Genomic DNA, 25319 nt, shown 5'->3' with positions numbered 1-25319 from the left:
GTGTCCCTGGCACATGCAGCTCAGCTGAGTGGCGCTTTGAGAGCGACCGGCACCCCCCCTTCTCGCCAGGTGCGTGCCGCAAACATCCCGCCCTGAGGGCGCAGCCGGCGCATGGCATCGCGGGGCTGCTCGGGAGTGTGGTTGGATTGTTCTCGTCCCCGAGAAGGGACCCTTATGCCCCTTGTGGGAGTCCCCCGGGCCCTGCCGGTGGGAGGGGGATCCATCCGGCCTGCCAGGGGGCTACGTAGCACCCGGGGCAGCGCTCGGATCCTGCACGGGGGGTGGCCGGGTCTCCCTGCCCAGGCTGACAGCTCGGGGGACACAAGCCGCCGTGGAGACGGTGCAGGGAGCTGCGCGGTGGCTGGCCTTTGGCCCTTTCCAGGCGCTGTCTCCCCGGCTATTTTCAGAGCGAGCCCCGTTCGCTGGACGCTCTTGGCTCCCCCGTGCCGTGTGGACACACCTGGGGCGCAGCCACCGGCTTAGCTGGACACCTCGCGTGCCCTACGGTCACCCAGCTCGTGTCTGTGCGAGGCAGGAGGTGACACCCACTCTCTTGGCTTCCAGTCCGGTGTCCTCTCCTGCAGGTCCCCCCCTCCCCTGCCTGCCGAGCAGCTGCCCCCCGCCTCCGCTGCATCCCCCTCCCTCCGGGGCTGACGGGGACTTTGCTGCTGCTGTTGCCGGGAAATCGCCCCCTTCCCCAGGCTGCCCCGTGTCCCGCTGCGCCCCCGGCTGATTTCACACACCTCGGCCCCATCTGGCCTGTCGGTCTGGCTCAGCGACACCCCCACCCCCGGTGCCCCTCGCTGCCCGAGCGCCCGCGACGGTGCAGCACCGCCGGTCCCTCTGCCCCCTAATGAGCTGCTCAGGGAGGTGGCTGATGAAACCAGCCGGCTTGTTGCATGAGCCCTCCCCATCTGCATTAGCCGGTGAATGCCCTCTAGGTGATGGGAGCTAGGTGGGGGAAGGGGGGTTGGAAATGCAGCAGCTGGGAATGCGGGGGTGGGGCAGGACCGGGATTAGGATCCATCCCCTCCCACCTGTTTATCTGCCCCGTCCTGCCGCTCAGCTGCAATTTGCCCCCTCGCTCGATCCCCGAGGCCAGGCCCTGTGCGGTGCTGCTGAAGCCCAGGGCACGTGCGGCTGGCGTGGCCCCGCGGCTGCGCCGCTCCTGCTTTCCAGCCACATCCCAGCCCAGCCTGGCGGCTGCTGCAACTTCCCCTTTTCTCGCTTTAGCCGCCTCCCGCCCCCCCGCCCCCCCCCCCCCCGTCTATTCTCAGCCTCGCACTAGTGACCGCAGCCCTCTTGTGTTGCCAGCAGGCGCTACGGTTGCTGCGGGGGGAAGGGCGGGAGACCAGGGGGTGTGGCCTGTCGCTTACAGGGCCTGGGGTTATTCGAGTCCTTTCATTGGGGTTCTGCTGCTCGGGGGAGGAGGGGAGAAGAGCCCTGGGTGGGCACGGGGAAACCTCTGGGATTTCCATGCCCTTCAACTAGCTCCACTCGCCCTCCAGATGGGGGGGATCTGTCCTGCCAAAGCCCACTTCACTCAGTGCACAGTCAACCTGTGGAACTCCTCGCCAGAGGATGTGGTGAAGGCTAGAACATTACCAGGGTTCAAAAAAGAGCTAGATAGATTCATGGAGGTTAGATCCATCAATGGCTGTTAGGTAGGATGGGTAGGAATGATGTCCCGAGCCTCTGTTTGTCTGGAAGAGGGTGACGGGAGGGATCACATGTGGATTACCTGTTGTGATCCCTCCTTCTGGGATCTGGCACTGACCACTGTCGGCAGACAGGACACTGGGCTAGATGGACCTTTGGCCTGACCCAGTCTGGCCGTCTGATGTTCACCGAAACCCATAATTGTGTGATTTGAATTGTAAGGCGATGCACTTGTCCAGGTGTTCTGCAAGAGGAGCTGCAGCCACTTCTGGGGAACAGCGGCGAAGGGAAATGTTTGGCTTTGTGCAGAGAGGCAAAAGCATCAGCTGTACGCCCAGCCCCTGTGGGGCTGGGATGCCTGTGCAGGGCCGTGCTGTGTCGGGGGGGTAGGGCAGTTGGGTGCTCTGGAGTCCATAGACCTTCCTCTGGGCTGGCCCACTGAGGGGTAGAAAGCTGGGCTGCTCCAGCCTGGGGCCAGGGTGTCGTCTTGTCCCGTGGGCCTGGGGTTTGAGGCAAGCAGCCCAGGAGCAGTGGGCACGCTGGGGGGAGTGAGATGAACCTTCATGAAAACAATGAAAGGCCTAGAGACCGTGAGCTGGGAGGGAAAGAGTTGGGCTTGCTGGGTTGGAAAGGAGAAGACTCCGAGGGGACAGGAGAGCGGTTTTCAAGAACCTAAAAGGGTGTTACAAGGAGGAAGGAGAAAAATTATTCTCCTAGGGCAAGAATCAAGGGGCTTAAACTGCAGCAAGGGAGGTTTAGGTTGGACATTAGGAAAAACTTCCCAACTGTCCGGGTGGTGAAACACTGGAATAAGTTGCCCAGGGGGGTTGTGGAATCTCCATCCCTGAGAGATTAAAGAGCAGGTTGGACAGACACCTGTCAGGGATCCTCTAGAGCAGGGTTTCCTGACCTATGGGTCAGGACCCAAATATGGGTCGCCATTCCATTTCAAAAGGGTCGCCCAGTGTCTGCCCAGGGGGCTCTGCCCCCTCCTCCCCCCGTTTTTGAATTGCCCTGGGTCACCAAGTCTTCCTGAGTCCCCAGCTGGACAAGGTTGGGAACCGCTGCTCTAGAGGGGGCTGGGTCCTGCCGGGAGGGCAGGGGGCTGGACTCGACGAGCTCTCGAGGACCCTCCAGCTCTAGTGCTCCCGGATTCTGTGCTCTGGCTGGTGGAGTCCTGCGAGTCACAGGCTGCGCCCCCCCCCCCCCCCGTCCAATCCTGTACTGGCTCAGCCGGGGCACCACCCCTTTGATGCTCTGCTATTCCACTCCTCCCGAACCGTCCCCTTTGTCTTTACAACGTATGGCCTGCCTGTGCCTGGCAGTGACCCCCGGGCTCTGAGGGCAGTGTGGGGGGCGGAATCCAGGCTGGTAGGGGCGGAGGGAGGGACCAGCATGCACAGGGGGAGGAAGCCCTGGGGAGGGGTGGTGGGAGAGCGAATTAATGAGCTGCTGCGGCTTTGGCTCGCCAGGCCAGATGCTGTCTGATGTCAGAGGGCCTGTTGCTCCCTCCCCGCAGATGCCACTGACGAGAGGGGGCGGGGGGTGTAGATGTTGGCAGGTCCTGCTCCCCCTGGAGGGGTTTTCACCCTGCGCCTTAGGCCCAAAGGCGTATTTACACCCTGGTGATGGCTGGGAGAGCCAGGAGCCTGCTGGGCGCCTCCGGAGCTGCCCAACTCTGCAGGAGCCCTGGGGTGTTGGGCCGGGGCTGAGGCTTGCGGAGTTCACAAGTGGAGCGTGTAACCCGGGGGTCTCCGGCAGAGGGCAGCTTTCATCTGGGAAGTGTGTGGCTCTGTGGGCTCCCTTTGAACACGGGGGTCACCTCGTGCCGTTCCACAATGGCTTGAGAACAAACCTTCCCAGTGCCCCTGAGACCCTTCTCGATCGTGCGATCGATCGCCCTGGTGTAGCCACGCCGAGGCCGTTACCGGTGCAAACGCACGGCTGTAGTGCAAGGGAGGGCGTTGTGAGTCACACTGGTGCACGGGGCTACGTCCTGGCCACCCGGTTTGGCCCATGCCAGGGACTGAACTGGGGACCTCCAGAGCGAAAAGGCTGAGCTGCTCCAGCTTGAGCTCAGGGATCGACCTCAAGCTGAGCCACAGCGGCCTGGCACGTCGGCAACCTGGCTCAGAAGGGGGCGCATTGGCGGGTGCTGCATCTGCATGAAACATCTGCCCAGCACCTGCAAATGTCACTGGCTTGGACCGACCCTCAAGGCCTGATTCCCCACGGCCGTGCCCCTGGGTGTAAATCACTCTTCTGGCCTTGCTTTGCACCAGGGAAGGAGCTGCACCCGTGCCGGGTGAGGGAGAGGCCGGCCCTTTGCCTTTTGCAGGCAGGAGAAGTCCATTGGGAAAACCTCCTGAAGTTTTCACCAGGGAATATCTGTCTCCCGTACGTCCCTTCCCACTGGAGCCGGAGGCCCCTAGCGCTGGGGCATTCTCGTACCTTCCCGTCCTGCGTGGGCCACGGACACCGAGTGGCAGTCGGGTCGTGGGAACGCCAGCATCGTTTCCTTCCATAAATTAAAATTAGGCTTGATCGGCTAAATATAGCCTCTGAGCACGATGGCAAATGGCCGGGGCTTGTGAGAAGCAGGCAGGATGAGAAATGGCATTTGAGCGAAGGAAGGGCGGTGGGGGATGAGCCAGCCCCAGTGTCTGAACCCCAGCCAGAGAGTTGGGAAAAGTCCCAGGCCCTGTGCCTTCAGGACAGGGGGCATGGGTGGAGTTTTGGCCGGGCGCCTCTGGGGGTTGGGAGCAGCACCAGACCGTTCTCCTGGGGGGGGGGGGGCGATCGTGAGCGACCCCCAGCCTGCCGAGAGCCCTAGGTCGAAAGTCAGACTCAGGGCTTTGGGGAGCTGCTGTGTGGAGCCCAAACGGACCCAAAATAGGAAGGGAGGTGGAGAGATTCTATGCCTGGAAAAACTGGACGTAAGAATCGCTGCTTCCACGCAGCTTCCTGCCGGCAGCACCCTGGTCCTTCCTGTCAGTTTCATCCTAGCATCCCTCCACCCTACCCCCAGGCTTAACAGCTGGTCAGCGTGCACCGACTCCTTCCCCGGCTCAGGGCAGGCAGGACCAGGTCAGCGGTAAGGGAGAGCCAGTCTGCTCCAGCTGGCTTGCTTGGGGGCGGGTCCCAATGTGGGGGGAGCGGCTGGGTTTGTCCCTGGGCTGTAGTACAGTGTTGTGGGACTCTTGCATTTCCCCGGGGCGCTGGGGTCGTGGCCATATGGTGGGACGGAGGAAACCGGTTTAAAAAGTTCACGGCTCCCTGGCCATGCGGAACACCCCACATTGGCACCGATTCAGCCGGATCTAGAATCAGAGAAATGTCAGGCAGGAGGGGACCTTGAGAAGTCGTTGCGTCCCGCCCGCAACACTGAGGCAGGACCAAGTAACCCTAGATCATCCCTGGCAGGTGTTGTGAAGGCGTGATAGGTTACCCAGTGCCCGGGAGCAGCCCCCCGCCCGTGGCCCACTGCTGGCAGAGGGCTGTTCCAGCCCCATGGAGCTGTTGGCTCTCCTCCCCCCTCCCCCCGCCTGCCCCTGTTTAATCAGCTAACTGGTTAAACTGACCAGTTAACTAATGAAACAGGATTTTACATCACTAGTTTGTCCAGCCTGTTCTTAAAAACCGCCAGAGATGGGGGTTCCCCCATGTCCCTCGGATGCCCCCTCTGGAGTTTAGCCCCGTAGGGTTCGAACATTTTCCCAGATCTCCCCTTCTGCACATTGGCCCAGCGCGTCCTGCCCTGCCTTCAGTGGCAGTGGTGAACGGTTGGCTCTCCTCAGTAGTGCGGCCCAGGACTGATTTGATGACAGCTTTCTGGTCCCTTCTTTTCTGGAGCCTAAACATTCCCAAGGTTTTAGTCTTTCCCCCGGGCAGGTTTCTAACCCTGTTGTCAGGTGTGTGGCTCCCCCTTTGAATTCTCTCCAGTTTCTCCCCCTCTTCCCTGATGCCCGGTGCCCAGAATTGGGCACAGGATCCTGGCCAGTGCCTGCCAAAGCAGGACGACACCCCTGTTTTACAGCTGACCCTCATGTAAACGCACCCCTGGAATATCCGCCGTTCATCTGCGGCCCATGGCCACCCCCAGCAAATTGTATAAGCACCATCTCCACTTCATTCTGCAAGTCATTAATGGAAGTTGAGAATAGTCCCTGCAGCACCCCACCAAGAACACCCTCCCCGTTTGACAGTGAATCCTGGATCGCTGCCTGGGAGTAAAACCAATGAGGAGTCCTGTGGCCCCTTAAAGACTCAGGGTATGTCTACACTACCCCGCTAGTTCGCACTAGCAGGGTAATGTATGCATACCGAATGTGCAAATGAAGCCCGGGATTTGAATTTCCCGGGCTTCATTTGCATAAGCCGGCCGGCGCCATTTTTAAATGCCGGCTTGTTCGAACCCCGTGCCGCGCAGCTACACGCGGCACGGGCTAGATAGTTCGAACTAGCAAGCCATTCCGAACTATTCCACGAGGCGTACACATAACACGGCAACTCCTCTGATTCATGTTACTCTGTGAGACTGTCTGTCAACCCCTTCTGCTCACTCCGTATCGTAATTTCATTTAGATCAGTGGTTCTCAGCCAGAGGTATCTGTACCCATGAGGGGATGCAGAGGCCTTCTAGGGTGTGCATCAACTAACTCATCTCAATATTTGCCTGGTTTTACAACAGCCTGCATAAAACGCACTAGGGAAGTCAGTACACACTCAAAGTTCAGACAGACAGTGCCTGATTTCGACTGTTCTGTATGCTGTACACTGCAATCTAAGCACAATCATTACATTCTGATTGATTTGTTTTATACTTGCACACAGCCAACGTGAATGTCAGCCGCTTGCCGGCAATGTTCCCGCTGATCTGTTTCCGTCCGTGTGCGGAATAATTTTCGTGGGCACCACGGCACGTGTGAATGTGCACGAGCAGGATAAACCAAGAGCGGGCAGGGGATGCATTGGAGTCTCTCCTGAGGGGCCGTCCAAGCGCCCAGAATGCAGGGAATGCTGCTTGTCAGCACCAGGCACTGTGACACGGTGGTGTTTTATGTCCGATTGTGTGCGATCCTATTTTACATGAGGTGTAACTTGGGGGAGGGGGGAAAGTGAGACAAGTCAGACTCCTGAAACAGGGACCGTCGCCCAGAAAGATTGACAGCTGCTGGTCTAGGCCTCGTTTCTTTTATTTGCATACTAGACTATCATGACCTGCATTGTCACTCTTCCCCTCCCCTCCCCCCGGGTCATGACCAGCTGCTACTGGGCCCCTAGAACCAGAGCTGAGAACAGTTTGGTCCTGTGTAGAGCAGCACTTTGCCCCCTCTCGGCAAAACTTTGTGGGGCTTTGTCGTTGCCACGTCAATTTCCCAACGTGGGCCAGGACCTATTCTCTAATCGGTTCCCACCGGAATCCTGCACAGGGATGGAATTGACCCAGGAGTCCTGCTATAGGAGTTAGTGAAATCTTGGGATAGGAGAAAAGAGCCCCTGTTTGCCCTGTTCTTTGGGGGACTTCGCCCTGGTTGGGGCAGCAAGGAGGTTTGGGGACCCTCTCTCTCTTGCCCTTCCTGCCTCCACCCATCTCTTGCAAACACACTATGAAAGAAGTGGGTGGTTTTCATTTTACAACTTCTCATGCAACCACTTCCTGACCCGAACATGTCTGAGGTCAAATTTAGTCCGTATGTGAAAAAAAAAAAAAAGAGTTGCTTAAAAAAATGGTAACCCCCCCCCATCTAAAAACATCCCCTTTATCCCCTGGAGAAACCCCCGCCTCCCAGTCCGGTCTGGGTAACTGCTCTCCAAATAGCCTAGATCCAGGAATGAGAAGTAAAAATCGTCAAGAGATCATGTAGTGCCATTCTCGAGAAACAGGCCGCTATTTTATATGGGGGTTAGAGTTTTGAATGGCAAAGATGCTTTCTTTTGTTTGACTGGGGGGACTCTGTGTTATGAGTCAGGTATTTTCAGCTGTCTAGGGGATTTAGGAGCCCATGTCCTGATGAATACCAACAGGCTCAGGGTGGAGTTCAGTTCACCTTGTGGCGCAGAGGGATCGACGCAGCCAGTCGAACGTTGCCAGTGATTTCGGTGGGAAAATATCTGTCGTGAACACCCTGGCTGGCTCTGGTGCGGGGCAGAGCATTCTGGTTTCCAGCCCGTGGCCCCAAAGAATCTCAACCTAGGAACAGGTTCCCCTGGAGAGCTGTGTCCGCGCCACTATCGCTTTCTCCAGCCAGGCCAGGTTCAGATCCAAGGCCCAATTCCTAGCCCAGTGATTGCAGAGTCTGTCGCACGCTCCAAGGGCTGCCGACGCTTCATGGGCCATTTCTTCTCCATTGCAGCATTGCCTCGAAACAAGCCGTGAAAAATGGGCCGGAAAAAAATACAGATCAGCCGCATTTTGGACCAGCGCAACCGGCAGGTAAGCCCCCACCCCAGAGCCTGTCCAGAAACTGGGCAACACCGGGGAGTCAGTATCGAGACTTGGCAAAGCGGTTTGGATTCAGCGGTGAGGAAGGATGCAGAATTGTTGGCCCCGGAAAAGCAGCGCGCACACAACAAACTGCCCCTGCCCCCGGTCTCTTGTGCACCTTCCAGAGAAGAGGGGGGGGATTTGAGAGCAGCCTTCAACTCCCTGCAGGGGGGTTCCCAAGAGGATGGAGAGAGGCTGATCTCAGTGGGAGCAGGTGGCAGAACAAGGAGCAATAGTCTCCAGTTGCAGTGGGGGAGGTCTAGGTTGGAGATTCGGAAAAACGATTACCGTAGGAGGATGGTGAAGTGCTGGGATGGGTTCCCGAGGGAGGGGGTGGAATCTCCATCCCTAGCGGTTAAGTCCTGGCTGGGCTGATTGAGTTGGGGCTGGTCCTGCTTTGGGCAGGGAGCCGGACTCGATGACTCCTGAGGTCTGTGCCAACCCTGGGGTTCTATGATTCTATGCTCAAGCTCACTCCCAGGCCGGCTCTAGCTTGGACTCTGCACACGCTGCAACTAGCCCCAGGACCAACAGACAGCGGCAGTATCCGATCCCCACCGACCGGGAGCAGGGACCAGGGATGCTCTGTGCAGGCCATCACCAGTGCCTGGAGCCAGCCAGCTTAACCCAGGGCTTGCAGGAGCCTCCATAGGCTTAAATTGCAGCGAGGGAGGTTTAGGTTGGACACGAGGAAAGAACTTCCTTTCCGGGTGGTGGAACTCGGGAATAAATTGCCCAGGGGGGTTGTGGACTCTCCATCCCTGGAGAGATTGAAGAGCCGGTTGGACAGACGCCTGTCAGGGAGGATCTAGCCGGTGCTTGGTCCTGCCGGGAGGGCAGGGGACTGGACTAGATGCCCTTTTGAGGTCCCTTCCAGTTCTAGTGTTCTAGGACAAGCTCTTCCCAACGCACTGCAGCCTCCGCTGCTGTCTGCCTCTTGCCGGCGCCTGTTCCGGAGGGACGGCCGAGGGTGCAGCCCAGGTGGTTCCAGTCCTGGCTCCTCTTCGTGCAGTGCCACCCTGGCTTGTAGGGCCCCAGGTCCATGCACGCCGCAGGCCGCGGGGCAGAGGCTCGCCTGGCGGTGGGCACGGTGCCACCGACGCTCGCGCAGAGCAGTGTCTGGACAGCTCAGCAGGGAGCCTAATGGGAGAAGATCTCTGCAGTGCTGCTGCGAAGCCAGCAGCCCGCGGGAGAGGCTTGGCGTTGGCCCTTTCCTTGGCCGTGGCTGCTCCGGGGTCTGCCGGGCTGTGTTCTCCGCCAGGACGGGCCGATCTCGGCAAGGCCTGGGGCCGATCGAAACCGGAGGTTCATCTGCTTCACTGAACTGGCGGCCTCGTGGGCCCAGTTCTCCACGGCCCTTCACCCCAGCACCAAGGGGGTGCAAAAGGCTCCCCCCGTTGCTGGTATCAACGGCTGCACCAGGAGCTGGGCAGAGGCAAAACGCGCCCAAGGGAGATGCCGATTCGCAGGCCCCAAGCGGCTAGCCTCCCGGCCGGCTCTGCTCAGCGTCCCCATCCCTGAGACGCTTCGGGAGCTCTGAGAACGGTCACGGCTCCTCCCCTGACCTGCCCCGCGGCCCGGGCCAGGTGTGCGTCTGCACCGCGCCAGACGCCACGACCCTGCGGGCGGAGGAAGGGCTCTGAGGCTCAGGGATGGGGATGTTAATGAACAGGAGGGAGGGCGGGAGAAAGGGTCTGGTGGGAGCCAGGGGAAGGGCACTAAAGCAGTCAAGGTTGAGGTTGGTAGGGCCAGGCTGCCAGCAAGCTGTGCCCACCGGCACCAGGCACCAAACACCCCTTCGCCCTAGAACTCTGATCCCTGGACACCGCGCATGTTAGTTCTCCAAAAGGCGCGGCGGAATAGCTGCCCTTCTCAGTGCGGCCATGCACAGAGGGGCATGTGGCAGCCGGGCAGGGATCATACAGGGCCTGCAGGACCTTGCCTGCGCTAGGAGACAGGGTCTGCTGTGGCCTCGTGGCAGCCGGCACGTGGACACTAATCCCGGTGTGATCGTAGTGTGGGCAAATCTGCAGATTCCACCCCCGTTGCTGCGTGGGGTACAGTCACCCTTCCCCCGGGGCTTCCTTCCACCTGCTACTACACATGGACACAACCCACTGCCGTGTCCACACATGGCTCTTGCCACCGCTTCGCCACGGCGTGGTACCAAACACACCCTGGTGCGACGGCGCCGCACGCGCGTGCGAGTGCACACGCACGCCTAGTCGCAGCGGCAGTGCAGACTGGACGCACCGTGGGAAAGCACAGGCAGAGCGCCGCGCGCCAGGTTTAGCTCTCAGCGCTCTGAGGTCGGGGCTAATTATACTCTCGGCCGACAGAGCGCTGTGTGTTTTCAGCCCGGCACGCATGGGGCCAGATTTCCAGACACGCTCGCTTTGGCGGGCGGGCGGCCGCTGGCCGCCGGCATCCCAGTAGAAGCAGCGCGTCTGCAAACGGCCTACGTGGCAGCCGAGGTCTGTGGCAAGTCTGGTCACGGCTTGTGGGGGCCGAGTGCCAGAGAGTCTGGCCTGGAGCGACTGCGTCCCTGCTGTGTGGGTGTTGGGTTAGCCCAGAGGCGGGCAATCATTTTTACAGGGACGCCACTTAGAATCATAGACTAGAACTGGAAGAGACCTCGAAAGGTCGTCAAGTCCAGCCCCCTGCCCTCACGACATGACCCAGCACCGTCTAGATCATCCAGTGTCTGTCCAACCTGCTCTTCAATCTCTCCAGAGAGGGGGATTCCACGACCCCCCTGGGCAATTTATTCCAGCGCTTCACCATCCGGACAGAAAGTTTTTCCTCATGTCCAACCTCAACCTCCCTTGCTGCAATTCAAGCCCGTGGCCTCTTGTCCTGTCCTCTGAGGCTGAGAACAATTTCGCTCCCTCTTGCTTGTGCCGCCCTTTTAGATACTTGAAAACTGCTCTCCTGTCTTCGCTTTTCCAAACTAAACCGACCCGGTTCTTTCGGCCGTCCCTCGTAGCTCCTGTTTTCTAGGCCTTTTGTCATTGGGGTGGCTCTTCTCTGCACCTTCTCCAGCTTCTGCACATCTTGAAATGTGGGGCCCAGCACTGGGCTTGACCAACGTTGGTTCATGGTCGTGGGCTGGCGCCGGTCCGAGCCATTCGTGTGTCCCAGGCCCCGGCTCCGCCCCCAGGAGTGAGGCATATGCATGGCCCCGCCCCCAGGCGCCCAGCACATGCGTGGCCCCGCCCCCGCCCGGTCCAGCAGCCCCACACGCACCCCCTACAATGGGGGCAGCCTGTAGCTTGGGCCGGCTCTGGTTCCGCCCCCCATGCAGATGGGCAGTTTCCTTTAGATACCCTGGTGGGCAGAGGGATTCGCCAGCCACTTTGAACAGCGAATGGCTTTGCTCATTCCCCACCCTCATGCCTTGATTGGCCTGGGGGCAGGGGAGCGGCAGGGCAGCCCATGGGCCAGACCAGGCGGCTTGGTGGGCCGGATCTTGCCCACCGCTGGTGTATCCCCTCTGGTGTGAATCTGCAGGCGACCCCAGCCTGTCGGTCTGCCGGGCCGTGACTCCGGTGCCCAGTGTGGAACGGCGCCCTGTGTCCCCTCCCCTCCCCAGGTCACCTTCACCAAGCGCAAGTTCGGGCTGATGAAGAAGGCCTATGAGCTGAGCGTACTGTGCGACTGCGAGATCGCCCTCATCATCTTCAACAGCACCAACCGCCTGTTCCAGTACGCGAGCACCGACATGGACAAGGTGCTGCTCAAGTACACGGAGTACAGCGAGCCGCACGAGAGCCGCACCAACTCCGACATTCTGGAGGTAGCGCCGGCCGGGGGGGAGGCGCACGGGGGCAGGAGGAAAGGCAGAGCAGCCAAGCCGGCTCCGTGGGGCTGAGCAGCCTCCCTGTGCCATGAGTTGTGCGGGGTCTCAGCCTGGGTCCTGCAGGGCGGGGGGCCGCTGTACAGGACGCACCCCTTGTGGGCAGCCCCGGCGGAGAGGCCGAGGGGGGAGCGGGCCTCAGAGAGCCAGCTCCACAGGGGCAGGCCGGGGAGGACGCGGTTGTGCCCCACACGCCCCTCCCCAAAGCCTGAGCGTGCAGAGAAGGGGGAAGAGGACGGCTAGTTCTGGGCAGTGAGGGGGATGCAAGGTGAGGGGGCGGGGAAGGGCAGGGCGAGGAGGTAGTGGCACGAGAGGAGGGGGGCAGGGCGAGGAGACCTTGCCCCCCCCCCGCCAAAGGAGTCACTCCCGGGCTCCCTCCCTGCCAGACGCTGAAGCGGAAGGGCTTGGGGCTGGAGAGCCAGGAGCTGGAGCTGGAGGAGGGGCTGGACCCCATGGAGAAGATCCGGAAGCTGAACGAGGGAGTAGACCTGACCGTGGTCCGGCCCCGGCTCTACGTGAGTAGCTGGATCCCCGCTCCCCCCCACCCAGCGCGGGGCCCTCCCCCCACCCCCACAGGAGGCCATGACCGTGGCGTGTCAAAGCGCTGCCCCGTGACCCCCCACATCTCCGCTCTCCCCTGCAGGCGTCAGCCCCTCTGCCCAGCCACGAAGCGGCCTACGCGGGCACGCCGCCCTCGGGGAGCGACGGGGGGCTCAGCAGCACCAACGGGTCCCCCCAGCACCCCAGCCGCCCGCCTGCCTTCAAGTCGGCGATCCCCAAGCACGGCCAGCCGTCCGGGCGCTCCCCGGGGCCGCTGCCACCAGGTGTGTTCTCCCCAGGAGGCCAGGCATGGGGTGGGCATCACGGAGCCTGGGATGTGTTGGGAGGGGGGACTCAGCTACAGAACCTGGGAGTTATGGGGGGGGGGCACAGAACCTGGGAGTTATGGGGGGGGCACAGAACCTGGGCGTTATGGGGGGGGCACAGAACCTGGGCGTTATGGGGGGGGGGCACAGAACCTGGGAGTTATGGGGGGGGCACAGAACCTGGGAGTTATGGGGGGGGCCTCGGCAGCAGAACTTGGAGGTTATGGGGGGGGGCTCCGCAGCAGACCTTGGGGGGTTCTAGTTTGGCTGGTAGGGCCGAACTTGAGCCAAGCTTTGCTCAGCAGCGCCCCCTTCAGGTTGACAGTGGCATCAAGGCCACTGAGGGTATGTCTACACTACTCGTTAATTCGAGCAAGGTAGGCAAACGAGGCGACTGTTATTCCACGAGGAGTACCAGTTAATTCAAACGAAGGACTTAGTTCGAATTAACGTTTCACTGCCCCGTGTAGCCGCGCGGCAGTGAGTTCGGGCAAGTGAAATTTCAAAACGGCGACCGGTTGGGAACATGCAAATAAAACCCGAGATATTTAAATCCCGGGCTTCATTTGCAACTCCGGTTGCCTCATTTGCCTACCTTGCTCGAATTAACGAGCTAGTGTAGACATGCCCTGAGCGTTACCAAGCGTTGCCTTTCTGCGGGGGACCGGAAATAACAGCCCACGGCCTGGATCTCCCTGAGGCGGCGTGGCCTAATGGTCAGGGGAGCCAGTGGCCTGTCGTCAAGACGCCTGTGTTCTTGTCCCGCTTCGGCCGCTGTCTCGCTACGTGATCATCAGCAAAACTCGCCTGCCTCAGTTTCCCCGTCCTTCCCCGTCCGTATTGTGGCTGAACAGGCTGCTGCCTAGGACGGGGAGGGTTAGAGGAGCAGTCGCTCTGCTGGGTGGGGGGGTTGAGTCTTTGGAATCTGGTTTCCTTCCGGTTTGGCACCAAAGCCAAACATTTTGGGATGCCCCGTGACAGGCAGTGGGGTCCTGGCGTGGCTGGCTACCCGGGAGTCACTGACCCTGGGAGCTCAGACTGCTGAGGCGCCGCGAGGCCGAGAGTCAGGCTGCCCGGCCTAACCGACTGTCCACTCCCCGTCCGTCCGCCAGGCGGGCTGGCAGGAGCCGGGCGAGTTTCCATTAGGACGTGGCGGAAATTGGACCAGCTCCGTTAAACGCTGTGACTTTGACAAACTGGCAGGGGCTGAGGGCAAAGTGTTTTGTCGGGATTTCTCCAGCCCCTGGGTATCGGGCCCTTTGCAAAGCGCCGGGGGAGCCTGGGCTGGAAGGTGGGAGGGGAGAGCCGAGGTTTTATCGCTGAGCTCCTCCTGGGTAATTAAGAAGCGGAAGGCACGGACGGTGGGGAGGGACTAGCGCAGGCAGACTCTGCAAAGCAACTGTAAATATGGCCCCGTCTCACTCCGCACAGCTGCTTCCTGTGCTTTGCCGAGTCATGAGTGCTGATTTTATGCACACTCAGGCTCACACACCTGCTCCGCCCCAGGCACGCACCTGCACACTCACATGCCTGCACACGCATGCACCTGCACACTCACATGCCTGCACACGCATGCACCTGCACACGTACATGCGCACCTGCACACGGGTGCACGCTCACGCACGCACCTGCACGTGCATGCCCGCGCACGCACACTCACACGCACGCTCACGCGTGCCCGGCCCCCTCGTGCCCACTCACACCCGTGCCCACACACACTCACACACGTGCATACGCACCCACCGTGCCCACTCTGCCACACGCCCGGGCGCGCACGTGCATTTCTGCTCCGGACGGGCACTTGCCGGCTTCCTGCGTCTTGGGTGGGGGTTGCGGTCTGCCCTGCGACCAGGAGCGTTGGTTCCCAGTGGCCCCTCGCCCCGGCGCGAAGGGGTAAGCGGGGCGGGGGGGAGCCTGCAAACCTCAGCCGCTCTCAGTGCAACCAGGCTCGACGGTGACTGTGGGCTGGAAAAAGTGACTGAGGCTGACCAGTGGAAACTCCCCGGGCGTGGGGGTGAGGGGAAAGGGGGGGTGGGTGACGAAGGTGTCGGTGGGTAACATGTGGCTTTGCTGCGCCGTGGGCAGGGCTGGTGTGACCCCGTGGGGCGCGGGGCTCTTCCTGCCGGGGGAGGCCTGATGTAATGCGCGCCGAGGAGGAGGTTTCCAACCGCCCGGCCTGTGGCAAGGGGAGTTGATTGGGCTGGGTGGCTCTGGGCTTTCCCTTCACGGCCCTGCCAGCCCCCTGCCCTCGGAGGGACCCAGGCCTGAGAGCAGGGGCCTCCTACGCCCGGGCCCTCTCCTCTTCCGGGGTTGTGGGAGCAGCGGAGGGGGATTCGCCCTCTGGTTCCAGGAGCGGCTCTCTCCATCTTCCCCTGCGTCTGTCGGCCCGGGGGCCAGCGGGGCGTCGGGGTGCCCACACCCCACGCTCCTCCGTGTGCCGGCTGAACCGGTGCCCGCTCCCCTGGCAACACCCCGAGGCAGGAAGGGGTGAAGAGGCTTGGGGGAGATCCATGGGGAGAGGTGCCCTCCGTGGCTGCAGGGCCACGGCCGGGGAGGCGGGGGCAGCCGCTCCCAGGGCGGGGGGGGGGACGGCGGAATGGGGCCAGAGAGCAGGCGCTGCTGCCCGTTCTGTGCGAGTGACGTGGGGAGGGGGGAGGTCCTGCCACGGGGTGCCCGCGCGGAGGGACGGCTGCCCCCCGAGCTGGGCTGTGAGTCCCCGGCTCAGAGCCCGCCGGCCCCGGGAGCAAACCGTTTCCGTTCCTTGCCAATGGCGTCACGGCTCCCCCCCCCACACCTGACCCTGGTGTCCTGGCCGCAGCCCAGGTGCGCCGCTGCTCGGAGGAGGAAGTGGGTTTGCAGTCAGAGCAGCCGAGGAGGCTTCCGCTGAGCTCCCCCTCCTTCCCCTCGCACACTTCTTAGATGAGTGGCCCTGCTTGCGGGCCCTGCTCCGGGAAGGCCGGGCTTTCCGACCCGTCCGAGGGGCCTGGGCCGGGGCTCCCAGCATCCTCTGCTGCCTCCCGGTGGCTTTCGGCTTGGCCCAGGGCCCGGCAGCGTTGGAATCCCGCCTGCGTTCCTCGGGCCCGGCCCCGCCGCGCTAGCCCCGCCCCTCCCGAAACGATCCCTCGCCAGACTGGCCCTAGAGAGCAGGGGACTTGTCCAACGGGGAGCGTTGGGCGCGTGGGTCCCAATTCCCAGCGTCTCGCCACAGACAAAACGCGTCGTTTTTTGGGAAGGAAAGCCGAGAGCCTCGCGCCGTCCCCCTGACTCCCGGAGCTGGGGATTTCAGAGACGCTCCTCCCCCGTCTTGCGAGACTCCAGACTTGGCAGCTCTGGGCCTTCCTAAGTTTCGTAACCAATCCTCCCCCTCCCCCAAGTGGCCTCTCTTCTCGGGTGGCGGCTGCAGAGAAATGCGGCTGCGAATTAAACACGGCCCGGCTCCGGAGAGCTCTCCGGCCATGCCCCAGGTGCCAGGGCGCCCCCTCTGGAGCACCGGAGCCCGCTCCTGGCAGGGGCGAATTTGCCGGCACAGTCGTTATCGTTTGCCTAGGGAGCCCGCTGTGCCAGGAGCTGGACGTACCCGCTGTGGGGGCGCGCGGCGACCCCGGGCCTCCTCGGAGATGGCTCCGAATCACACCCCTCTCCCCGCCCCGAGCTGGGCTTCCGCCCCGGAGCTTCCCAGACCCGCTAACTTTTGCCCTCTTCTTGCCTAGGCCTTGGCTACCCTCTCTTCACCCATGGCAACCTGAACCGAGCCCTGGCTACCAAGACCCCTCCCCCGCTCTACCTCGGGGCAGACGGCCGCAGGGTGGACACCCACAGCAGCTTGTCCGGCGCCAGGAGCGGTCTGACCTCGGCGGTAAGTGCCACGCGCGTGCGGCCTGGTGACGGGGGCCGGGGAAGGGTCCCCCTGAAACGCAGCTGCCCGGGCGAGCCTGCATTGAACCCGTGCAAGCCCTGGAGAGCCCTAGCAGCCAGGCAGCAGGACCGGCCCTGCCCGTGGAAAAGCAGCTGCCCAGTTGGGGGTGGCGGAGAAGGCAGGGTTGGGGGGGCACTGTTGAGAGGCCTCATAGCGCCCCGGCCAGGCTGTGGCCCTCAAGGGGGTTCAGCTGGTGGGTGCCAGCACGGGGCGGGGGAGCGAGGGAAGAACCTGGTAGAGGAGCCAGAGCCAAGGGGCGTGACGGAGGGAGGGGGCTGTCGGGTAGTTCCAGGTTTCTTGGTTTGTACAGGGGAGTGCGGCGCAAAGCCAGATCTCTGCCCGGCAGCCTCTGCTCTGGGAGCTGGGCCCGCTGGGGCAAAAAGAGCCAGGAACGATCCCTTGGCAGTGGGGGTGCACCGGGATGTAGGGCCCGCTCACCCCCAATGTGCAGCGCACCCAGCCCCGTGCACGCTGCCAGTCCTGCTCTCGCACGCTCCCACCGTCGTGCGTGCACTCTCGCACCATCATGTCGTGCGTGCACTCTCGCACCATCACGTCGTGCGTGCACTCTCGCATCATCAGGGCTTTTGCATGGCCCTGCCCGCCCACGCCCGCCGGACGTTGCTGGGGGGCGGGCAGAGCGCGCTGGGCTGCTCGGGAGAGGAGTGATTGCAGGGCCGCGGGAAGCAGCGGGGGAAGGGCCCGGATGGGACGCCGCTTGGGAGCTCGGTCACCGGACGCTCGTTTTGTCTCGGCAGCGATCGCTCTACCCCGGCCTGCAGACGGTGAGCCCGGTGCTGCCTGCCAGCAACGCCAGCATGCCAGTCCACGGCCTCGGGGGCCTCCCCTTCCTCTCCACGAGCCAAGCAGGTAGGCCTGGGGGACCCCCCAGCCTGGGACCCCCGCTTGCCCCTGTGCCTTGAGGTCTCCCCACCCTCGCCAGGGGCTGCGGGATGGAACTGAGCCGCCTGGGACCTTTCGGGGAATCCCTGTCCAGGGCTCGTAGCCTGGCCTCCGCCGGCCGTTGCCGCTGGGGCGGGAGCCGGGCACACCCAGAGCGGATCCCCAGCCCCCTGGCATCTCTCCCAGGCGCAGCCCTGGTGTGAGCGGCCCCGCGGGTGCGAAGAGGTTGGGTCTGCCCCCTCCGGGCTCGCCCTTCTCCCCCTCACGGCCCCTGGGCTTTCTCCCTGGCAGAGTACGGGTCCGGCGAGGCCCCCCCGCACCCCGGCTTCCTCCAGCCCAGCACCATTGGCTCCTGGCAGCACCACCGCGACATGGCCGCCTCCGCGCACCTGCCGCTGGGGTAAGACCCAGGTCTAGCTCCCAGCCTCCTCCCCGGATCGGGGGGCAGAGCGGGGCTCTTCTGCGGGGGGATCCATGCAGGAGCCGAGGCTCCCTTCCCCAGCCTCCCTCGCCGCAGGGGGCAGGGTTAGATCATCCCCTTTGGGGGACTTTCCCCGTTTCTCTCTGGGCCCCAGGTCGCCGGCCAGCTGGGTCCCCTCCCGGCTTTGAGGGCGAAACCAGACGCAGGCTGGGCGGGCGCCTCCTCGTAGGTTCTGGTGCCATCTGGTGGCAGGAGTGGGGCACGGGCTAGCAAAGAGATCCCCTCCTGCCGTGGGTTCGTTACTGCCGGGGTTGCCAACCCACAGAAATTTCATTTACAGACAAATCGGGAAACATTTACGGCCAGACACATTCTTTTTTACGGGCGTCATTTTTGTGCTCTGTTAAGATGACATACGTGGCCCAAAAGGAATCGTTGTCGTTCGTACATCACAAGAACATCCTGCTATTTAACTCTCGTTCAGTCATGGGCCTGGAACGTCCAATTCCCGCTGCTCTGCAGTCCAATGGCTGAAGCAGCGCTGGAGATGTTGAATTGGGTGGGGTTGCAACTTCTTTGGAGGATAGGGACATAATTCAAAATGACCTTAGCAAGTTAGAGAAATGGTCAGAGGTAAACAGGATGAGGTTTAATAAGGAGAAATGCAAAGTGCTCCACTTAGGAAGGAACAATCAGTTCCATACATACAAGATGGGAAGCGACTGTCTAGGAAGGAGCATGGCGGAAAGGGATCTAGGGGTCATAGTGGACCACAAGTTGAATGAGAGTCAATAGTGTGATGCTGTTGCAAAAAAAGCAAATATGATTCTAGGTTGTATCAACAGGTGTGTTGTAAGCAAAACCCGTTAAGTCATTCTGCCGCTCTACTCTGCACTAGTTAGGCCTCAGCTGGAGTACTGTGTCCAGTTCTGGGCGCCACATTTCAAGAAAGATGTGGAGAAATTGGAAAGGGTACAGAGAAGAGCGACAAGAATGATTAAAGGTTTAGAGAACATGACCTATGAAGCCAGGCTTCATGAACTGGGCTTGTTTAGTTTGGAAAAAAGAAGATTAAGGGGGGACATGATAGCGGTTTTCAAATATCTAAAAGGGTGTCACAAGGAGGAAGGAGAAAATTTGTTCCTCTTGGTTTCTGAGGACAGGACAAGGAGTAATGGGCTTAAAGTGCAGCAGGGGAGGTTTAGATTGGACATTAGGAAAAAATTCCTAACTGTCAGGGTGGTCAAATATTGGAATAAATTGCCAAGGGAGGTGGTGGAATCTCCCTCTCTGGAGATATTTAAGAACAGGTTAGATAGACATCTGTCAGGGATGGTGTAGACGGAGCTTGGTCCTGCCTTGAGGGCGGGGGGCTGGACTCGATGACCTCTCGAGGTCCCTTCCAGTCCTATTATTCTATGATTCTATGAATTGCTCTAGAATAATTGCTGGGGTTTGAAATTGTCTTGCACTTTTACAAAATGTGCGGACACCTGATTTTTTTTACGGCTTTTACGGACTCGTCTAATTTCAGCTAATTTTTTAGACTGTCCGTAAATGAACTGACGGTTGGCAGCCGTGGTTACTGTCCAAGGCAAGGGAGGGAGCCGGCGGGGTTTGGGGGGACAGCTTGCTGTGCCCCAAATGCTCGGACCGGGAGAGAGACGCGCCCTTTTCGCTAGCACGGCTCTCCAGCCGGGGCCACCGGCCCGTGTCCGCCACAGGCCCCGTGCTGCGGGCCCAGCACACTGATCGCAGCTGCATTTGGGGCTGGGCGAAGGAGCCCGGGGATTGGTTTGTTTCTGACACCCCCCAGCCTCCTGCTCCAGAGAACACCCCCTGCCACCTTCTGCCCGCAGGCCCGGGAGGTTTGCAAAGCCTATTCAAACCTGGCAGTGCCCAGGCCACTGTGCCCCCCGCCCCTCGGAGCCGGGTTCCCAGCTGCTCTCCCAGGCCTGTGAGCGGGGGCAGCCCTTGGGAACCTGGTTCCCCAGAGGGTGGCGCTTTATTGGCCGCCTGTTCTAATCTCGCGCCGGCCAGGAATGCGGAACACGCCGCTCACCCCCGTCGCCAATGGCACCAGCTTCCTGCTAGAGGCCTGGGCCCACGGGCTGGGGCAGCGCGTGGGAACCTCTGCCCCCAGCGAACAGCGGGGCAGCGAAGAAGGGGGGGCAGAGAAGGGGCGGGGGGCAGGGAAGAAAGGGGATCGCCTGCTAACTGAGCTTCTCCTTGCTGGGGGATCTTGTAGGGAGGGAGTTGAACACCCCTCTCCCCCGCCCGATGCACAACTGGTTAGAAGAGGAGCCGCCCCCCAGTGCAAATCCCGGGGGGGATTCGGCCAGGGGTGAGGGGCCGTTTTTTTCCAGAGCTCAGCAAACTTTCCCCCCTGCCCCACATCCCGGCCAGTCAGGGAGTGTGGCAGTGCCCCAGAACCCCCTGGGCTGTGAGTACCTAGGGGAGCCCCCCTCAATGCCCCAGAACCCCCTGGGCTGTGAGTACCTGGGGGAGCCCCCCTAAGTGCCCCAGAACCCCCTGGGCTGTGAGTACCTGGGAGAGCCCCCTCAGGGCCCCAGAACCCCCTAGGCTGTGAGTGCCTGGGAGAGCCCCCTCAGGGCCCCAGAACCCCCTAGGCTGTGAGTGCCTGGGAGAGCCCCCCTCAGTGCCCCAGAACCCCCTGGGCTGTGAGTGCCTGGGAGAACCCCTCAGTGCCCCAGAACCCCCTGGGCTATGAGTGCCTGGGAGAGCCCCCTCAGGGCCCCAGAACCCCCTGGGCTGTGAGTACCTAGGGGAGCCCCCCTCAGTGCCCAAGAACCCCCTGGGCTGTGAGTACCTGGGAGAGCCCCCCTCAGTGCCCCAGAACTCCCTGGGTTGTGAGTACCTAGGGGAGCCCCCCTCAGTGCCCCAGAACCCTCTGGGCTGTGAGTACCTGGGGGAGCCCCCCTCAGTGCCCCAGAGCCCCCTGGGCTGTGAGGGCCTAGGTGCCCCCCTCGGTGTCCTCCCCCAGAGCCCCATGGACTCGGAGGGCCCAGGGGAACCCCTCGGTGCCCAGTCCCAGATCTCCTTGGGCTCAGTGCCTGGGAGAGGCTCGTGGGGACAGAGGCGGGAGTCCTAGGTCGGCCTCAGCCTGGCTGCTTCGGGCTGAGAGATTCCCCTGGCGCCCTCCTCCTTCGGAGCCCCCCGCGTCCCCCCCGGCTCCCGGCCTGGCTCACGCCCCCTCTTTCCTCCCGCAGGGCGGCCGGCAGAATGCTCCCCCCCCAGGAGGCAGCCCCGGCGCCCAGCAGCTCTCCCCAGCACCAGGCCGTCAGCATCAAGTCGGAGCGGGTCTCGCCGGGAGTCAGCTGCAGCTCGGCCCCCCCGCAGCACCTGAGCGGCCTGTCCTCCCTTGGCGACGGCCCCGGGGACCCGCACCAGCGAGACGAGTACGCCAAGGCCTACCCCTACCCGCTGGTCCTGCCCCGGCCGCCGGCGGAGGAGCAGCGCCGGGGCGGCCCCATGCAGCGCCTGCAAGTGACGGACGTTTGGCAGAGATAGGGGGGCCGGGCGGCCGGGGTGGGGGGCGCCCGCACTGCAGGGGCAGGCCCAGTCTGTCGCCCGCCGCCTCCTCTGCTCGGAAGCACTTGGGCCTTCTCCTGGGGTCCCCTGCGCAGCCTCAACCCCCCCACCCCACCCCAGGGCAGCTAGGGGCACCACAGAGCATGGCTGAGTGCTGGGCGCAGGAAGGCCAGAACCCCCTGGGCTGTGAGTGCCTGGGGGAGGCTCCCTCAGTGCCTGGCCCCAGAACCCCCTGGGCTGAGAGTGCCTGGGGGAGCCCCCCCTAAGTGCCCCAGAACACCCTGGGCTGTGAGTGCCTAGGGAGAGCCCCCCTCAGTGTCCTCCCCCAGAACCCCATGGGCTCAGAGGGCCCAGGGGAACCCCCTCGGTGCCTGGCCCCAGAACCCCATGGGCTCAGAGGGCCCAGGGGAACCCCCTCGGTGCCTGGCCCCAGAACCCCATGGGCTCACAGTGTCTGGGGGAGGCTCCCTCAGTACCTGGCCCCAGAACCCCCTGGGCTGTGAGTGCCTGGGGAGAGCCTCCCTCGGTGCCCCAGAACCCCCTGGGCTGTGAGCGCCTGGGGAGAGCCCCCCTCGGTGCCCCAGAACCCCCTGGGCTGTGAGCGCCTGGGGAGAGCCCCCCTCGGTGCCCCAGAACCCCCTGGGCTGTGAGCGCCTGGGGAGAGCCCCCCTCGGTGCCCCAGAAGCCCCTGGGCTGTGAGCGCCTGGGGAGAGCCCCCCTCGGTGCCCCAGAACCCTCTGGGCTGTGAGTGCCCACAGGAAGCCCCCGCTCTCTGTTTGAAATACACCCCTCCCCTTCTCTGATTTCATGCTAAATGCATTTTGGGGGTGGAAGCTCTGTTCCTCTGAGCTGGACAGGGGAGCCAGGGCCCCCCTCCTGCCCCACAGCTCTGCCCCTGCTCCACCTGCCCCAGAGCAGCCAGCTGCAGGTGCCCTACTCCCCTTCCGCTAGCACCAGCCCAGCCGCCCGGGACCAGCTGTGGGGACCGCCAGGGCGTTGGCCTTTGAACCCTGCGCAGAGCAGGCTGGGGAGGGGGCCGGTCTGCGGGGGAGCCCCCGCCCCGGGGGGAAGGTGGCGGGGGGATTCGGCACCCAGCGAGTCTCGGCCGGGCCCGCGCGTTGGATTCACAGTGTTCAGCCGCCGCTCGGACGTATTTTCTATTTATTCAGTTCTGTCCAGCCCCGGGTTCAACCAATAAAAACTTGGGTGTGTCTGGCCCCTGTGTGATCTCACTGCCCCGTGAGGGGCTGGGATACTGCTGGCAGGGCAGGTGGGGGGAGGGGTGGGTTTCCTTTCCCCTCCCCCACCTGTCCCCAAATCAGGTTAGCGGCACCTGAAAGGGGGGCAGGAGGCCAGTGGGGGGCTGGGAGCCCTGGAGAGAGTGTGGCTGCCACACCGAGCAGCCCCACTTCCCACAAATACTCCCAGGGGTGACGGGGGAGGGAGGGTACCTGGCCATCAGCTGAGGGCGTGGGGGGGGGGCAGGATGGGAGTCAGACCCTTGTTAGCTGGAGTCCTCCTAGCACCCTCGTTGGCACCTGTCCTGGTGCTCTGCAAGCCAGGAGTCCCAAGGGACGGGCGTGCTCTGTTACCTGGTGTCACAGCCAGTGGGCGTGGGGCCCGCGGGGACAGTGGCTCTGTTGTCCCCAGAAGCAGCGCAAGCCGAGCCTGCTCGAAGGGGCAGGTGCCCCAGGTCGTCACGCCAATGACACAACCCAGGTGGGCCAGGCCAACCCTGAGTGACCCCCAGAGCTTGCTGCAGAACCTGCCAGCCCCAGGTGTTCCCTCTCATCGTTTCCATTCATGTGCGGAATAATGTTATATGCACGGAGGCATCTGCAAATGTGCACCACCCCTCGAAACACAAAACCTAACTGGGGGAGGGGTGCTCTGCTAATCAGCTGGGTGGCACTGGAATCTCTTCTGAGTGGCCGCCCGAGCACCCCGCTTCCAGGGGACGCTGCTCACAGGACGCGCCCTGGGAGCTGCCGCTATGGCCTGCCGTCCCTGTTCTGGTACCGGGGCTGTTGTAGATCCTGGGTAAGAATGAGCACATAAGACGATGTTCTGGGCACTAAAGCTAGCGCACCAGGCCCTGGAGGTTTGTAAATGGGGCCTGAGCCCCGAAAGGACGAGCCTCGCTGCTCAGAATCAGAGACCCAGCCCCTGTAGGCCCATGGAACCCCCCGGTGTGGGTCACTGACCCTGGTAGTGGTACTGAGACCACGTACAGCGGGAGATAAGAACAAGGGAGCGCTACAGCCTGAGCTGAGCCCAGCTGGCTTTATAGCTCAAGCTTGTAGAGGCTCCTCCACAAAGCTCCCCAGGTTCAAATCTACCCGGTGTCACCAGCACTGACCTTGGCCCCGGGCAGAGGCTTCAGCAGCAGCGTGTGGCTCTGGGGCGCAGCTGGGCTGAGGAGCCTGGTGCCTACGAGATTCAGTGATGCAGCAGCACAGTGCCCAGCGCAGGTAGGGAGCAGGCCCGTCCCTCTGCGGTGTGAAGACCTCAAAGAGGTTGGTTCTGGGCCGGCTGCAGTTCTTCCCTTGGATCACTAGATGTCACTGTCTGCTGAGCTTTGGTGGCCTGGTGGCTGGGTTGGGGCATTGTCCAGCCTGAGAGGGAGAGGGATGGGGGGGGGGAGACATTCCAGGGGTTCCCCGGGGGTCTGACCAAGCTCTGAAATTGCTCTGTGGCCCTGGGGTGAGCCACGGCCAGTATGTCTCTGTTGGAGAAGGGGGGGTGACTGCTGCATAAGCATCTTGCCCCCCAACACTCGGTGCATGGCATGGGTAGATGGTCAAAGTAGTGCTGGGGCAAGCTCCACCCCCTTCTGCTCAGGCTCCGCCCCCTGCTCAGGCTCCGCCCCCCAGCATGGTGGGGAAGCACAGAGCCCCAGTTCCGCTTCCCCGCAGGACCAGGACAGCACATGGCCCCGGCCCCAGCCTTCCTGGAGTATGGGGAGGGTGGGCAGTAGGGACAGCAACACTCTGCCCCCAGTACACCTACGGCAGGCGTGTGGCTGGCAGTTTGGGAAAGCAATGCCTTCCCCAGCCTCACCTCCCGACTGCCCGCTGAACGAGCAGCTGCTCTGCAAGGCCTGATGAGACCCCCCCCTACTCCGAGCTGTGATCCGATGTGAGCTTCAGCCCCCCCGCCAGACCAGACCAGACCAGCTCAGCTCAGCTCAGCTGTTGCTGTTTGACTTTTGTTAGTGCAAAGACAAGTCTCATAAAACGGGCTTGTGAAATGTTGCCACCCAAACTAGGGTGCGCTCTCCAGGACAATGATGCAACCCCGACCCTGGGCCTCCGCGACTGGGGCTCCAAGCAACATTTAGGTGTTTGGCTGCTTCTCCAAACTTCCTGGGTCTGTCGCGCTGAGCTGGAATTATCACGGTGCCTCCATGGGACAGCTGAAGACCTCCTGAGCTTCCCGGCCCCGCCCGGAGCACACACACGGCAGAAGACAGTTTGGAGCAAACTTGGCCAAATCTTGGTAACTCTTTAGCTCGGGTTTGGGAAGGGGAGGGAGGGGGGGTTAGGACACCGAGCGATGAGGCTAAATTCAGCCCTAACGCCTGCATCCAGCAAATGAGGAAGGCAGGCCGATTGGCGGAAACCCACGGCATCTGGCAACCCAGTGCCTGAGGAATGGGA

At 62.4% G+C, this 25319-nt stretch overlaps 1 protein-coding gene across 2 annotated transcripts in view; it reads left to right on the top strand.

Annotated features, from left to right (window-relative positions):
• The window catches only part of MEF2B (myocyte enhancer factor 2B), a 75046-nt gene extending 52168 nt beyond the window's left edge, over positions 1-22878 (top strand). For both annotated transcript variants that reach the window (XM_075902830.2, XM_075902832.2), the window contains 8 exons: positions 8016-8095; positions 11739-11942; positions 12389-12517; positions 12646-12826; positions 16579-16724; positions 17543-17654; positions 17979-18087; positions 21339-22878. In XM_075902830.2, coding sequence (XP_075758945.2) covers positions 8042-8095; positions 11739-11942; positions 12389-12517; positions 12646-12826; positions 16579-16724; positions 17543-17654; positions 17979-18087; positions 21339-21639 — 1236 coding nt within the window. In that variant the 5' untranslated portion in view covers positions 8016-8041 and the 3' untranslated portion in view covers positions 21640-22878. The remainder of the gene's footprint in view (positions 1-8015; positions 8096-11738; positions 11943-12388; positions 12518-12645; positions 12827-16578; positions 16725-17542; positions 17655-17978; positions 18088-21338) is intronic.
• Positions 22879-25319: the final 2441 nt, after the last annotated feature.

The sequence above is a fragment of the Pelodiscus sinensis genome, chromosome 32, assembly GCF_052426305.1.
Source record: "Pelodiscus sinensis isolate ZL-2025 chromosome 32, ASM5242630v1, whole genome shotgun sequence".
NCBI classification, from domain to species: domain Eukaryota; kingdom Metazoa; phylum Chordata; order Testudines; family Trionychidae; genus Pelodiscus; species Pelodiscus sinensis.
The sequence above is the reverse complement of the archived record's forward strand: the minus strand, read 5'-3'. Positions and strand labels throughout refer to the sequence as shown.